The 18,277-nt window shown below is 30.7% G+C and overlaps 1 protein-coding gene across 1 annotated transcript; it reads left to right on the top strand.

Annotated features, from left to right (window-relative positions):
* Positions 1 to 8,751: 8,751 nt before the first annotated feature.
* On the top strand, positions 8,752 to 15,589 carry LOC107449177 (uncharacterized). The gene is made up of 2 exons (XM_043055716.3): positions 8,752 to 8,958; positions 14,789 to 15,589. Exons 1-2 carry the CDS (start codon positions 8,944 to 8,946, stop codon positions 15,566 to 15,568), a joined length of 795 nt encoding a protein of 264 aa, XP_042911650.2. The 5' UTR covers positions 8,752 to 8,943; the 3' UTR covers positions 15,569 to 15,589.
* The last annotated feature ends 2,688 nt before the right edge of the window (positions 15,590 to 18,277 follow it).

Raw genomic sequence — 18,277 nt, 5'->3', positions numbered from 1 at the left:
GTACCTTCAAAATCAAAATATTCCTATTAGTGACACCATAATGTACCTTGGGTTTCGGGTAAACTGTCAGCTCTCCTGGTTGCCGCACTTCGATGGTTTATACGATAAAATTTTATCATTCTATGCTAAATTTAAAAGATTGTCCGGGGTAGATTGGGGATCATATCAGAAATACGTAAGTTTATATATCAAAACAGTATAATTAAAATCATTTCTTACGGGTCTGAAGTATGGTTCAAAAATCAGGTCAGAATAATTAATAAACTTAAAAAGATCGAAAGAATACCCTTATTGAACATCACTAGGGCTTATAGAACCACCTCGACATCGGCACTTCAGGTGTTGGCTGGGACGGTTCCGTTGGAGCTGATTATTCAGACAAATTCTGATATGGCTAATCTTTATTTACATAACGATAACGTTATAACAAAACCGGAAATCACGCCCAGACACCCTGCGGGGCTCATCTCTATTCCTTATAATTTTGATCCACCAATAGGCAATGATATAGAGATGGATCGAGATTAATTTATAACAACGAATTCCGCGTGGGATGCGCCTTCGTGGTGTACGATGGGGATATTCAAATAGATTGTTATAGATATAGACTTAATAACTACTCATCCGTTTTTCAAGCAGAATTATGGGCGATTCTTCAGGTAATGTACTGGATAATTAAGAACAAATTAAATAGAGATGTTCATATTTTTTCCGATTCCCTTTCGGGATTACAATCACTGGCAAACCCCGAGGAAAACGATTGCTTAATTAAACTGATGAAAGACCAATATAAATCAAACATGATAATCCATTGGATTAAGGCTCACGTCGGACACCACGGCAAAAAGGAGGCTGACAGTCAGGCGAAATTGGCCTGCCAAAGACCCGAAATTGATCTCTTTGACCAGAAGCCAAAAAGTTCAGTAAAGTTATCGATGTTCAAACGAAATATAAATCTTTGGCAAAATATGTGGGATGATGATCAAAACCAGGGCAGGCATACCCACCATCTAATCCCGAGGGTAAATTACCGTAAAATTTATGGAAATTTCTACTTGAACCAATTTATCACAAACCACGGAACCCAGGGTACATACCAATCCAAGTTTCACAATAAATCTCCCCTATGCAATAACTGCAAAGTTACAGATGACCTGGAACATATACTGATTCACTGCCCTCTATTTGATAACATAAGAAAAGCAAATTTCCCGGTAAACCTGACCTATAGCTCCCTCAAACAACACTGGAGGATACCAGCTATGCAAAAGGGCATAGAACGAATCATCGAAAGCCACTTTAGCGCTGGCTTGCCACCAGACACGTCATAATAACGAACTCAGAACATTGACATCACGCACTGAAATTCAAAGACTTATCCAAACCCCATCAAACTTTTCGATTTGTTGTAAAGGTAGAAAGTTCCCTTTCCACCTACCCTGAGTTTTATAATTAAAATATAGGACACTTTGTGTATGGAATTAACATTTCACCTGTACTTACTTTCACATTTAAACTTGTTTGATACATGGACTGGATCAGCTTTCCATCTGTTAAAATTAACGACTTTGTACACCGAGTTAACTTTTCATCTGTTCAAATATCTGCTTTTTACATATCTTGCTTTTCTACATTTTTCGTTACTGTGTTGATGGAGTCATCTTTTCATCTGTTTTGCTATCTATATTTTGAATTCAAGTCACCCTTTCTATTCCTCATTGTAAATACTCATCTTCCCTTTGTTTTTCAAACTGAGAATTGTTTTTGTATTTCTAGTTGATCAATAAAATTGCTCCCCGGATGCCCCCGACAGGGGGCGGGACGGGGTTAAGCGTTTCTGATGTACCTTACCTACTATTCAGGATATTATATATGCACCTTACATTACTATTTAGGAATTATTTGATCATGCAAGGTATATTTTCTGACGCATTTTTTCATGCTAATTTGAGAAAAATTTCAAAATGATCGGACTAATAGTTATAAGGGTTTTATGTACAAAAAGCACAATCTTGTACTTGTACTTGTTTATCATCTTTCTTCGCTATCCAAATAAGTTGTCAGTCTGTTTTAGTCTGAAAATATGTAAAATGCAACAATTTAAAAAAAAAAAAAAAAAAAAAAAAAACTAATTATTTTGAGTAGCTTTTGATCCCTAATGTAATGATCTTCACGCACTAGGGCTCAATCTAATGGTTTGAGGGGGTAAGCTCAAATGTGCTAATTAGCTTGCGCGGATGATATTTTAAGTTACGAAATTCGCCATAAAAATGCAGTTTCTCTGAATAAACAAACCTTTTTCCGAAGGATATGGAATTGTGGTTCACGAAATATAAGAGGTAACTACAATCTGAGAAATATGGTCCCTATAGTTTGGTCAGAAGAGTTGCCCAAAGTTTGGACCCCTAAATATTAGTTTTACTTTTTGCACCTTCTTCTATATCTCGAAAAGTTTTTAAGCGAATCGAAATTTTTTTCCACATAAACTGCTGTTTGTAGAAAATGCAACACCATGAAGGAATCATCAGAATCAAATGAAATTCGCAGCAAATGTCAATTATAGGATATTATGCAAATTAATAAAGTTTCAGAGCCATCGCGCGTGCGTGGCGCGCGCAGCGCCCTCTGAATTGATGCTGAAAGCGTATAAATAAAGTGCTGTAGCGGGACGTTGAAAATAGTCTATGATTATTTGTTAGTGGCAAACGTTTAGTGAGACCTGAGTATGCCTCCACGACGGAAGAATAAGAAATTCAAGCAACTTACGGAGTTTGAACGAGGGAGGATAATCGGCCTTCGAGAAGGAGGATTTTCCTATCGCGCAATAGCAGCTCGTATGCAGCGGAACAGTTCCACAGTGATGCGAGTTTGGAAGCAGTGGACCGACGAGCACCGAACAACTCGAAAAACAGGCACTGGACGACAGAAGGTGACGTCAGAGCGCGATGATCGACACCTGCTCCGCATGGCGGTGAATGATCGCACAGCTTCCTCCAGGCAGCTGGCAGCACATTGGTCTACTGCTACAGGTGTACAATTGTCGGCTTCGTCAATTCGTCGTCGTCTGCTGCGCCGTGGATTGCGTGCAAGGGTGCCATTATACAGGATTCCCCTCACGGCGGATCATCGACGGCTGCGTCGGCAGTGGGCTCTTGAGCACAGAGACTGGCGAGCTGATTGGCACCAAGTTGTCTTTTCAGATGAATCACGCTTCAATTTGTGGACCCATGATGGCCGTGTTCGTGTTAGACGTTATGCCGGTCAACGCTGCCTTCCTGAGTGTATTATTGAACGACATAGTGGTCGAACACCCGGAGTTATGGTCTGGGGTGCGATTTCGTATCATGGACGATCCAATTTGATACGAATTGAGGGTAATCTCAATAGCAACAGATACGTCCGTGAAGTGCTACAGCCCGAAGTCGTTCCTTTCCTTCAAGGCATCCCTGGAGCTATCTTTCAGCAGGATAATGCACGCCCACATGTTGCGCGGACTGTTAGAGACTTCTGTTCAGCACAACGCATGCAACTTCTTCCTTGGCCTGCTTATTCGCCGGATATGTCGCCTATTGAGCACGTGTGGGATATGGTTGGTCGGCGTCTCACTCGTGATCCGCGTCCTGCAGTTTCCAAAGACGAACTTTGGTTGCGCATACAAGCGATATGGAATTCTCTTCCTCAAGCAGATATTCAACATCTGTTTGACTCCATGCCACGTCGTATAGCAGCACTTATTGCAGCGCGTGGTGGCTGCACCAAATACTGATTTCGGACGCTTAATTTGTTTCTTTTGTTTTGAAAATTTCATCATTTATTTGTATCAGTACAAGTCGTTTCTGCATTAAATTTCATTTGATTCTGATGATTCTTTCATGGTGTTGCATTTTCTACAAACAGCAGTTTAATTACAAAATTTCTTTTTTCTAAGATATCTCAACGAAAAAATAATTTTCAATAATTATTATTATTTTATTTAAACAAATCATTTTGAATTATAAAGCGTATAAATTTCGCGTCATTTTAAATATATAATTTTATAAGGCAAAATACAAAATTAGAATGAAATCGGACATATAGCTCTTGAGAAATCAAATCTTAAAGAATTCGTATATTTAAGATTGTAGTCACGGTACTCTTTTTTAAATGAAATTCTCGAAAAATTCCCCACAGGCATTCAGCGAAACCTTTGATTAAAATATTTAAGTCCTTCTTATTAAAATTTGATTTATGTTAATTAAGATTAAATTTGTATTAATTTTAAAATTATATGGAAATTACATTTGAAATAATTCCTTGAACTTACACAACTATTAGATACACAACTATTAATTTCAGTCTTACTCGTTTTAAGTAATTATTTTAACATGAATTTGTAAAAAGTATAAAAAGCAAAATAAAATGTTAAAAAATTAAACAAGAAAAGCAGACCTTATCTGATGAAACTCATTTCTTTACAGTGTTAATGAAGCATCATTAAAACTAAAATACACCTCTACGTTATTATTGAACTTGCGTAACTTAATAACATGATTACAACAAAATATAGAGCGATTTTCTTGCATGAATTGTTTGCATTTAACCTTCCATTTCTTCTCAATTTATATCTCATTTTGTTTTAGAATTTCGTTATCAATGCGCGAAAATTATTTTCATTCTGAAATTAGTAATCGTGTACATAGCGTGAAATAAAATACGAACCACCATGAATAACTTTTGATCCAATGATCAGACCTTCACGTTCTAGAACTCAATATTAGTTATTCGAGGATGTGACCTCAAATATGCTAATTAATGAGTGCAGACGATATTTTAAGCTACAAAATTAGACATACATTTCTCTGAATAAACATACCGATTTTTCGACGGATTCGGATTTCCGTCCCCCAAAATATAGGAGGTAGCTGCAATCTTCAAAAGCATGATCCCATAGTTTTGTTTTTCCAACTATGGGGATCAAAAATTTGTATTTTACCATATCAAATTTGATTTTTTTAAAATAATGTAAAAAAATTTATACCTTACAATTCAATTTTGTTTCGACTATTTTTATATAAAATAATAAAATAATAATAAATTTTTACTAAAAGTTATTTTTTGAAATTCGCTGAAAAAGTTCTCGGGTTATGGCGAAATACGCAAAAGTAAAATTGACAAGGAATCCAAACTTTGGACTGCTCTTCTGACAAAACTATGAAGACCATATTTTCAGGATTGTGGCTGCCCCCTACGTTTTGGGGATCAGAAATTTGAATCCGTTGAAAAAACGGTACATTTACACAGAGAAAGTACATTTTTGTGTCTGATTTCAAAACTTAAATTATCGTCTGTACTAATTAATTAGCATATTATAAGTCATCCCCTCGAACCATTAAGATCGAGTCTTAAAACATGAAAATCTGATCACTTGATCATTATTCAGGGTGGAATATTTCTTATATTGCGCACTGTACATTAAAACACTCCTGCTTGGGACTGCTCACTCTCTCGATATTTCAGTTTTCCGTTCTTTGCTGACAGGGTAAAAAAGAAAAAAAAGAATTTATAATAATGAGTCTTTTTAATAAAGTAAATTTCAAACGAATTTCTAATTGTAAAAGTAATTAAAAAAGTCTTAAGATGTCCGCACTATCGGTAGCGATTTAGATACTTTGAAATCATCGTGTTTTGGATTAAACAAGTTTTATAGCTTAAATTTCTGTAAAACTTTCTAAGTATGTATAGGCATACTGTGATTACACTTTTAATTAGGAAATCCCTTTTAATTAGGAAATTAGTTTCAAATGAATAATGATATGAAAAAGATTATTTAAAAAAAAAGTCACAAAATGCCAACCCTAATGTTAGCGATAACTTATCGCGTTTTGGACTAAACAAGCTTTATTATTAAATTTCCTAAAGAAAAAATTCTTGGCATATAAATGGTATTTCCCAAAAACTGATTCTTACTGTCTAATATGAGACAAATTTTAAGTGAATTTTAACTAGCAAAAAATAACTAAAAAAGTCTCAAATCGTCCACACTAATAACTGCAATAGAGGGACTTTCAACTTATCCTGTTTTAGAATAAACAAGTTTTATTTCTTAATTTTCTAGGTGAATATGGGGGTTTACTTAATTATTTACATTTGCTTTTTTTATTGTGAAATAAATTTCAAATGAGCTTCGCATTATGAAAAATTGTAAAAGAAAAAAAATTTAAAAGAACATTTGAAAGAAAAAATTCCGCAAAATGCCATTCCTAATGTTAGCGATACGACTAGTTTTATATACGACAATGTAGATACGATGATACGACAATGTAGCGACAAGTTTTATTATTAAATTTTTCAACCGTAATTTCTTCACAAAAATGGACATTACTATGTACCATTTATGTAATGGCCATTTAGCTTTAATGGGAAAACCAAAAAATTCGGGAATTTTTAATGATTTTGCTATATGATAAGTTTAAAAACATTTCGTATTGCAAATAATTATTTAAAAAAAATCTGCAAAGTAACTAGCCTTAAGTTAACCTTATAAGCACGTTGAACCTAATGTGTTTTGGACTAGCTGAGCTTATATTTTTAAATATTCTACAAAACTTTATTTGCTAAAAATTATGTTTTCCGACTAATTGACACTAACTTTTATGAATGTTTTAAGTTTCAAATGAATTTGGCTTTGCAAAATATTATTAAAAAAATTTGCACAATGTCCACTTAATTTCTTCTAACTGCTCAAAATTTTAAGCAACTGAGAAATGTAAGAAAAAAAAGTTTCGGAAACGGTCTTTGAATAAGCTTTGTAATATAAATGTTAATTATGTACATAACTAAGTAATTAAAAGTCATAAGATAAAGTAAAAATTTTTATAATTATAAACATGCTATCAAGTTATTATAATACACTGGGAAAAAAAGTATGGTCAAAATTACCAGTGTTTCTTCTCCGTGTCTCTGACTTAATGGGAAAGCCAAAAAATTCGAAAATTTTTACCAAAGTGCAATGATTTTGCTAAAATTAACAATGAAATATGTTTTCATATTATGTGATAAGATTAGATATGTTTATCATGAGACCTTACAAAATAGCTTAAAAACTACTTATTTAGTTAAATTCTTTTATTCAGTTTTGTATTTTTTACTAAATGTGTAGGAACAAGAATCATAATTTTGAAAACCAGAATTTCCTGTAAACCGTTACCACATAAACGGAAAATTATTAAATAAATGGTTTAAATACCGTATATTTTGTTATTAACTAGAAATATGATTTTTTTTTTTACCAGAAAGGTTATTACCATGTAGTCCGAAGGTTTTACCAGAATTTTTTTCTCCGTGTGCTAAACACGTTATTAAAGAATTTTTAAAGCTTTTAAAAATAAAAATCATATTTCTTTGAATTATTTGAATACAATCTATTATTAGCATTTTTGTTTGCTTCAGGATCTTCACAAAAATTTGTGAAGTTTTCTTTAGTTTCTTTCTGTTATTCCGCTGTTCGATTTCCTTGTTATTGGGGGTGTGTATGAAAAACCTTGATTTGCTACGGTTCACCTAAACCTCTATAAATAGCCATATTTCAAAAAAAAAAAAAAAGATAATACTGCAAATTAGAAAGTTAAAGTAAACAATAGTAAACTGGCATTTTGATGTCTAATTACATATGGTATTGAGTGATGAAACAGGAAAAAGCATCTTGCAAAATCAAAAAGCTTTCTTTCTGAATGAAAACGTAAATACACAGGATTTGACTTTAGTTTTACTGGCAATAAATATGACATATAAAATATATTATTCTGTTTGATACCATGCCACAATATAAAACTCATCAACGAATAAATGTTTAAACGTGAAAAATATATGGTTAGTCAAACCACCTGCAATGTTTAAAAACCCATATGTCTCCTACAAAGCCGTGATAGCTCAGGGGTTACAACATTCGCCTCCCAATGAGATGACCGGGTTCGAATTCCATCGTTCTACCGACCACAGAGCTGATGTAAAATCTCAGTGGTTGGCGCTTCATTGGTTAGAGTCCCTTTGCTGTCTGGCTAATCAAGGGAAGTTTTCATGGTTCCAAAACTCGCAAATGTGGATGCAACCGTGGTTACTTCCACCAAAAAATCCTTCAAAAAGACAAATTTCACCCAAAATTCGATCCAGAAATTTTTTTTCATTGAGTTACAAGTCTTCGGAGCTGAATATTGTTAGTCGTAAACTCAAAAATTGGGTCAGCTTTTCAACAATGGTTATAAAATAAAATAAAATATGCCTCTTACTTATGAGTTAGCTTTAAATTTTTTAAACATTAAAAACAATTAATATAAAGTAATATTTCTTTAAAATTAACTTATATCGAAAAGAAAAGGAAAAAGGTAATGTGAGGCAAAAATATTTCGCAAGAATAAAATGAGCATTTGGCATGAGAGTTGAACTTGTCAAAAAACAAATGATATAAGTAGAAAAAAACGAAAAACAATTGCTTGCGCACTCACATGAAACTTTTTTTCATTCTTCCTCTTATTTATTAGATTTTGATGGCGCAATTCCAGTTAATACATAATTTTAAAAAATTCAAATCACACCTCTTTTTACGAATACAATTCAATTCAATTTTTTCTTCTCACTTAAACAGAAATTCGTTGTTATAAAAACATGATTTGTTTTAAATTTATGATCCAAACATGGTAATGATTTACGTAAGTTTTAAAAAACAAAGCACCTAAGATTTTGAGTGAAAAATCATGCGCACTTATGTAAATGTTTACTGAAATAGTTCGATTGATAAAAATCACAGGAAACTAAATTCTTTCTTTCAGTTTAATCCGTTGCAAACCTTATTGAAACATTTTAAGGGTGCTACTTTGTTTTTAGTACATATATAGTGAGGAATATATTGATTTAAACCACAACTAGAAGTTTAAATATCTTATATTTTACGATAGTAAATTGTAGAAAATGCAGATTCATTTGGTAAGAAAACTGTTTTTCCTTAATTACTTTTATCGCTATTAGTTACTTTTCAGTTACTTTAAAAATTACATAATGTAAAAATACTTAATTTTCAACTGCATTAACATTCTTACGAATTTTGTTAATGGTGCTTTATTTTTAAAATGGAATAAAATTAAACTTTGAATTAAAAATGGTTAGAATTTAATTTTTTTATAAAAATTTACTCACTCATAACGTCTTATTTCATAGTTTGTATTTAACTTACGATATTTTTCCTATGAATTTTTTCATGTTTATATATTTTATTAACTATGAATTTGTCTTGATTAACGTAAAAGAAAATTTTTAATTCTTTCGTTTTCATTTTTTTACGAAATACACTCTATAACAAAAAAATCGACGCACCAAGAAGGAGTTGTCCGATTGAAACGAAAATTGGCGGATAGGAAGACAATGTACAGAATAGTAAATGATTAAAATTTCAGAACAATAGAATAATTTATTGCAGAGTAACAGTAAGAAGTTCAATAAGGTGTTGGCCCGCCTCTAGTCTGGAAACAAGCGCCACAAGGCGTGGCATAGACCGATAAAGCTCCCGGATGGTCTCTTGCGGTATTTCCTGCCAAATTCGATCCAATTGTCGAACGAGGTCATCAACATTCCGTGCCAGATGCAATCGCCTTCCCATCATATCCCAGACATGCTCGATGGGAGAGAGATCTGGTGATCTGGCAGGTCAAGGAAGAGTTTGACAAGCTTGCAGACAGTTCATAGCAGCACGTGCCGTATGTGGTCTGGCATTGTCCTGCTGAAAAACCAGCCCAGGGCGCTGCGAAAGGAACGGTAGCAAAACAGGTCTTAAGATGTCGTCGACGTACCGCTGTGCAGTAAGTGTAGTACCTCTAATGACGACCAAAGGGTTGTCAAAGGAAATGGCACCCCAGACCATGATGCCTTGTTGAGGGCCGGTGTGGCGTGCAATAGTGAAGGCAGGATCCCCCCGCTGCCCTGTGCATCTCCAAACACGTCTTCGATGATAGTCAGGACACAGTTGGAAGCGGGATTCGTCGCTAAAGACTATACGTCCCCAGTCGACATCATTCCAGCCTGATCGAGTGTCGATTTTGCGCGTCTTAGTGCGTTCTTGGTGCGTCGCTTTTTTTGTTATAGAGTGTACTCTCTGAATATAAACTGCTTTTTTTAAAAAAAGTTTTGTTAAGAATTATTTGAATTTTAAATTTTGATTATTTTAAGATCAAGTTTGGACAATTTTTAAACCACATTGTTTTTAATACATGTAACACAACCTTACACTTTTGCTATTATAAATTATAAATCTTGTAAAACAAACTGCAGCTTTTAACATGAAAATTCAGACTGTATTAACTAAAAGTTATCAGTCTTTTGTATTTATTTTATAAGAAATGTTTCCTCTTTCAATAACAACTATAGATTTTTTTATAAACTTTTTGATTTTAATCGAATTTCAACTATTTAGTGTCCAAGTTTGGACCATTTTGAAACCATAAGTACTGCATGTATTTTTTTTTAAATATACAATTTTGTACTTTTTTTCTTACCATAACCAATATTAATCGTGTGAAATGCATTTTGCTTATTAACTTGGAGATAAGAAAATTTAAAAATATGAGTTAAAAGCTATAAGAATACTTTTTAAATCTAAAAATGGCAATTATTTATGCATAATATGTTAAATGTGCAATGATTAAAATAATGGCAGATTATTTTTACAATCCAGTTCAGAAGTGTGTTATTTATCATATAAACGAAGTGAACAAATTAACTACCTAAAATATAAATTAATATATGCATACGTTGATTGTTCCATCTTTTATATGTTTAAAGACTAACGTAAAAACTAACCAATTCTTTTATAAAATCATATAAAAGTTTGACTTTCTCATCTTAATGTGACCTAATGTAAATTAAGTATAACTAAATCCCAATTCTAATTAGTGCTTTCTTAATAAATTTGAAATTGAAAACACCTGACTATTTGCAAATATGTTATTTATCCTCTAAATAATGTGAAAAGAGTTCACCATTAAAATTAAAAATTTAATTGAATAAACTTATAGATTGAATTGGGCCTTTTTCTGCGGTTACTTTTATAATTTTTATATTAATTTAATCAAATAACGTATAATGCTATGCTTGAATCATAATACTGCATAATTAAAACATTTTGTTTGTATTTGCTTTTGATATTAATTTGATTTTTTAAAGCTCCAATGCTTGCAAAAATGTTATTTATCTCAAAATCAAGTTGGAAGAAATTCTGAGTCAAATCTCTTAATTTTTCTAATAAATAGAATAAACATAAAATATATGGAAAAATTCTTTGAAACTTTCATATTAATCAAACAAATGGCATGTATATGAGTCTTATCAAATACAATAACGTAATGTTTTTAAGAATAAATTTAAAAAAAATATTATTCCATGTAATGATTTATTTGAAAATTCTAGTATTTACAAGTATGCTATTTATCATTAAAATAAATTGAATGTAATTCATCCTCAATTTTTTTTACAAATATGGTGATACGGCATAATATATTTCAAAGTACAATTTTTTTTTATATATAAAATTAAGTAAAACTACAATTTTTCATTAGAGATTTCGAACCTATATTATTCTAAACAGATGAAAATGCTGCGTGAAAAAGTGTATACAATATTTTGGCAAATATGACACTTAATATGAAATCTATTTAGTAAATTTTTTGTTTCTTGTTTTTCAATTAGAAGTTATTAATCTGATTACGAATAAACTTGTGATAAGTATTTTTTTTTAAATTTAATTAAAATTGAGATTCAATTTTATAATTAAACTGATGGATTATCTTAGGACTTGTGAAAAGAAACAAAATTTTATACAAATTTAGCGAGTAAGGAGAAACGTTGCCACTAGGCTATAGAACTATCGTTAATTGGATAATTGTGTAGTAAGAGCGCTGTCAAAATCCATATTAAAAGATATTTTTTAAATTAAAAAAAAATGCGACGATACAATTTATAATGAAATGAAATGACACAATTGCTGTTTTCTTCTTTTTTCTTTCGTTTTTTTCAAAAAGAATTTTACTTTTTTAACCGATACAACAGGGCTCGAAAAACCACCCGTCCCCCCGTCCTCGGCGGTCAAAAATTCCCAGCGGACAACGAACTTCTCGAAACCGACGTCCGCGCGGACGGCCATTTTCCCGTTAATGTTCGTGATACATTTTCAATTTTTGTTATCTTACAATCTTTTTTGAAGGAGCAGATAAATTTTTTTTTCTCATGAATGGGTGTCATTAAAATTTAAGATACATAACATCACTAAACACCAGTAAACTTCAGCCCTCCGAGCCCAAGCTATTTATAAAGACCTAATGCAGCAAAATAACCCACGATACTTCAACATACTGCGCATGGTGGAATTGATGATCTCTGTCTTTGAGTTCTGCAGCGGTTGAAAGGAGTTTTTCAACTATGAACTTATTATAAAAAAGAAGAAAAAAACACACTTTACGTACTGGTCTTAAACAAGAAGCGTTAAACGCAATGATGAACATCTATCAAAATGGAAAACACCTTTCAAATTTTTGTGCAGAAACCTCTGTAATTCATTTGGCTTGATTGTGGAACTACAAACGTCATATTTATTTCATTTAAAAAACGCAGTACCATAGGATAAATTGACATTTCAGATAACTTGACCATTGGTCATTTAAATTATTTCATAAAAAAATAAATTATTACATAAGAGAAATACTGGGTTAATATTAATAACCTGGTATTTCTTTTATTACTGTGTAATGTAATCCTAGTAACTACGGATTTATTGTGTAATTTATATAAATGTTTGTAATAAATAAGAGAAACATAAACTTTTTTATTTATTTAGAAGCGACTGGTTAGTTTCAAAGGAGGGCGGGTATATTGTTGGACAAACCGTCCTCGGGGACGGGTAAAATTTCTAAGTTTTTTCGAGCCCTGCGATACAACATTACGAACGCAGTACGTTTAGTTACAAAACCTTGTGTAAAAGCTGTACAACTGGAGATTTTCCTGTCATTGAACTAGATTGATACCGTTGATTCAAGTCATGGTCGATTAAAAAATAATAACTGATACTCAAAAACGTTAATATTTTCTTTTGAAGAGGGAACACTTTTAGTTGATTTTTTTAAAAAAAGAACTCAGATCGGTTAAGGTTATTGGGGAATCTCGTCATGTGTGGTATTGGTGTTAAAAATCTGTAGTCTTATGATACTGGTATTATTACAATGCAATAAAATTGGGCCAATATTTTTAAATATTAAAGTTTAGTGATTTTTATAAGTAAAGAAAAAGGCAATCTTCACTTTTAGAAAAAAAGTATAGTTGAAACTACCAAAATAAGCCAAAATTCATCTTTCTCCAGGATCTATGAGAATATCAAAAGGCTTGATAATTTTTACAGTATCGCTTTGGTAATTAATTTAGTAAAACTAGCATCAAAATATGGTTTTATAATAAGTGAAAATTTGGTATATGTGATGAAATTTGATAATTTCATCATGATATTTTAAAGTATGGAGCAAAAATTATTTATTTGGTAAAATTTACTTTTCAGTTATATATTTTTTACTGTATATCTGCTAATAAGAACTATAATTTTGAAAATCAGAATTTCCGGTAAACATTTACCATATGAACTTTAAAATTTAGTAAATGAATGGTTTAAATACCGTAGATTTTAATTTATTCCGTATAAGCCAGAATTATGGTTTTTTTACTAGAAATACCATTGCTATACACTATTATAGTAATTTTACCTGAATTTTTTTTCTCCGTAGTGTTTTAGGGAGTCATATCGAACTTGATTAAGATGAAGCATGCATGTTCAAATATAGTATTTCAAAGTAATCCTCCATACAGTATACCATAATTTTATTATAATATTTCTGAGAGCACAAGCAATTATTTCCCTTAAATCATACAAATTAATTATAAATAACCATCTCTTATCATTCGCTTAAAAGTGAGTGTCAATTTAATGGAATATCAAATATATACTGAAAATATTTATTATTATACTATGATTAAATATATTGTTGGAACTTAAGCTTTTATGGAACACTATTACTGGCAATGTAAGCAATATATTTCATGGAATAAAATTGGTAATCTTACTTTATGATACACCCTTATAAGAAGATAATGTTCTTGCATGTTGGCAATCATCGAACTATATGACAAAAACTTTGATAAATTTTGAATGACTGGTGAGATTTACTTAAAATGTGGTGGTAAAATGCAGGACACAATGGAACTTACTTTGAGCATGCACTCTTATTATTGTAACTGTTCATTTCTCAAGAGCAGGAGTCAAGAAAAACATGATTTTTTTAAAGTGAAACAAGTTTGATATTGCAAAAAAAATTTGCGAACCATAACTTCAAAGAGTTTCACTGTTTTCCAGCACCAGCTGTTGATGGAAAACATATGGAATGTGGCATAAACTAAAATTGGTATTCTGCATTTTTTTGAAAATTTTGTGTCAATTTTTCCCCTTAGTAGTATTTGAAAAAAAATTTATTTCATAGAGCTCAATAATTGTCCCTCTGTATTTAGTCTTTTAATCTTTTGTTTTATAAAATTTATCCTTATCAAATCAAAATACTATACAAAAGTATGCAATGTACTTCGTCAATTACGATATAACTTTAAACATTTCAATTTATAGTCACAACGGTAGCAAAAAAGTTTACTCTGATAACAGACTCACACAAACATTGGTTAAATACTGCAATGCTTTCTGCTATTCGTAAACTGAATACTCTTTTTTATATTTCAGATTTTGGCTGTACTTACAGCAGTTATTTGCTGCTTGCTTTTGAAAGCTTCTTGTTTGCCATTGAATTCTCCAAATGATTGCGATTGTTCGAATACTGGCTCCTCAAATAGCAGAGAAAATCAAAGAAATGAAGAATGTCATTGCGATGCCGAAGAAGAAGATGACTCAGATGATGAGGAAAATCGGGTAAATGAAGGCGCTAAAGAAGCTTCAGATCAAAGTAAAGAAGCAAATATAGTAGATAGTATGCTGAAAATCGATAAAGGAAGCAATGATGAAAAAGAAGATAGCACTGACGGTAAAGAAGATAAAAGCAAAAATGATGATGACGATAAAGAAGAAATGACTGAAGACAAAGGTGATAGGGAGGAAATGACTGAAGACAAAGACGATAAAGAAGATAATAATGAAGACAAAGACAAGAAAGAAGATAATAATGAAGACAAAGACGATAAAGAAGATAATAATGAGGAGAAAAACAATAAAGAAGATAATAATGAAGACAAAGACGATAAAGAAGAAAAAACAGAAGACAAAGATGGTAAAGAAAAGATGTCTGAGGAAAGAGAGGAAAAGAAAGAAATGACTGAAAATAAAGATACAGACGAAGGAAAAGGTGAAAGCGAAGATAATTCAAAACATGAGGAAACTGAAACTTCTTCGCCGGATGATAAAGATGAAAAACATTCTTTGGCTGATGAAATATGTGAATTTGTCAAATCTATAACTAATTTAGTTGTCACTGCAGCTAAGAAAATTCATTCTCACAAATCATCTTGAATAAATTTGTTATGAAACAAATTTTGCATCTCCTTTTCATCAGCACAAATTAACAAATTTGCATCTCTTTTTCATCAACAAACAGGATTCAAGTAGCCTTTAAATATTTGGAAAAAAATATTATGTGGAGAACAGGCTAAAAACATTCTTGCATTTTTATAAATTTTAGCATTAGGAAAGCAACTTTATTTTTAAGAGTGAGCTAACTATATTGCTATTGAATAAAATTGTGCTTTAAAAATACCTAGTCAATTACACAATTTTTTTTATTTTAATATCTCTTGATGCTTTCTTGGAAGTATGTTATATGTAACTAAAATTTAAGTATAAATGAAGTTTGTCTTTTGAAAATTAAATTATTTAACTTACTCTCCTGGAACGATGCTTTAGTTACATTAAAAACACTCCAATTTAAAACTGCGTTTATTCTCGAATTTTCTTCAATACTATAGAGCTTTTTAATGATACAATAGAGGAAAAAAAGAAAACTAAAAACTATAATAATTTAAAAACTACTTTTCGTGAGAAAAATATTTTCAACAAACCTTTCTTTTGTGACATTTTAAATCAAAAATTCGAAATGAAATGTTCAAAAATTGGAGAAAAATACATATATATTTAATATTATATGCTCACATTTTATTTGTTTATTTACTTTTTGTATTTCATTTACCACTTTTTTGACGAACTATTTTACTTCATTTTATTTACATTTAAGCTGTATTTTTGTTGAAATTTTATTTTATATTATTCATTAAAATAAATTCATAAAAAATGAGATGCTGTGTATTTATACATAAAAGTCATAATTGTGTATGGAATGATGTAGCATCGTAACTACAATTTAAGTGTAAAATATTCTATGCAATCTTAACAGTAAACTTTCAATTGCTGTTAGCAGAAATAATGAAAACACGTCTTATTCATATAAACTAACAAAACAAACTCATTGGTGATAAATCTTGTATTACAGAAGTATGAAATCAAATAGTTTCATTCAAAACCTCTTAAATATACAAATCTATAAATCTAATTTTTATTTTCATTTTTAATTTTTTTTAATTCAATTTGAAATTTTTAGTTTTAAATCAACAAGTTTCATGAAGATTATAACAGATAAAAACTTTTACTGAAACAAATATTTGTTGTTAGATGCCAGTAAGACAGTATTCAGTTGCGATTGTCGATATTTAAAATTGAGTTAAATGAAATTTATTTAGACCTTCTAATAATGATTGTTTACTTTGCTAAAACCGAATTCAGAAACATATTACATGCAAACCACTTGCTATATACTTTCAATGAGCTATTCTGAGTTGCTTTGAGTGGGTTTATAATCTAACTAAAAAAATTATATCTAGGCTAAAGTAATTCTGCAACGTAATATCTGATTTTATAAAAAAAGAATATCAGGAGTAATTAAAATTACAATGAGATAATACTTTAATTTATTCCTTGAGGTTGAACATTGTATATCATAATATGATACTAATTAGCACTTTTCATTTCTGAATCATACTCATAATAGATTTAAAAATTTTATTGAGTTAAGGCAGAGTGATAATGTAGGTATTGAAAAATAAAATTACTACTCTCCCACTCAAGAACTACTCAACTCGTCATAACGGGACCGGTTGCCTTCATTAGGCCAAGAGCACGTATTCTTACTTTTTCAATATTTACTTTCTAATTTATAATTGTAACCCTTATTTCCGGATGAGTGTATTATGGAAAATAACAATTAGATTAACATCCATAAAACTATAAAATTTACTCACAAAAACAATTTCTAGTTCAATTATTATACTCAATAGCAATTATTTTTCGAACGGAAAAAATAATAATAATTTTGGTTAATGAAACCTAAAATTATTGCGGTATTTATGCCATTGATTTTATAATTTTTCCGTTCGTGCTGTAAAGATTTAGTGGATATTCTGATTCTTATAAAAACAATAGTTCTTTTAACCAAACATTTATTAAAACTGCAAACTAGAAGGTAAATTAAACCGAATATTTCGTTCTTATGCAATGTTCTAAGGTTATTATGAAATCATCAAATTTTATCAAATATTATAAAAATATATTTTGTTTTTAACTTCTCAAAAAAAGATTACCAAAGAACTTCCGTAGAAATTACCGAGCTTTTTGGTGTTCTCAAGGAACCAAAAGCATGGCAAATTTTACCATATTTTTACAGTCTTCGCCATACAATTTTTTTTCAATACGTACTGTTAGGATGTTACTACATGCCGTTAGAAATAAATTGTACCCTATGAACTTTAATAATTTGTACTAGGAAAACTTAAATGAAAATCAAAGTAAGAATTACATTTTTATGACGCATGTTTGCACATTTTGAACTTTAATCCAACATTCATTTAATTTAGTGATTCAATTATTATATTAAAAATGATTCCAATGAATATGAGAAAGATACTAATTGAGCTCTGAGAAAAAATGTATGTTCAAAACTACCAGAATATTGAAAAAATTCGCACTGTTTTTGGCTCTATGGGAACACCAAAAAGCTCGGTACTTTTAACGAAAACTTTTTTGGGAAAATTGGAAAAATCATCAATAAAATAAGGTTTTATAATATGTAATAACATTTAGCAAATTTGGTGATTTTATCATGATACCCTATAGCGTGGCATAAAAACAATTTATTAGGTTAACTTTACTTTTATGTTGTTTTTTTTACTAAAT

This window comes from Parasteatoda tepidariorum, chromosome 4 (assembly GCF_982258835.1).
Source record: "Parasteatoda tepidariorum strain Cologne lab strain chromosome 4, Ptep-v5.0, whole genome shotgun sequence".
In the NCBI taxonomy this organism is placed as follows: Eukaryota; Metazoa; Arthropoda; class Arachnida; order Araneae; family Theridiidae; genus Parasteatoda; species Parasteatoda tepidariorum.
Note: the sequence above shows the minus strand (reverse complement) of the source record. Positions and strands in the feature narration are given on the sequence as shown.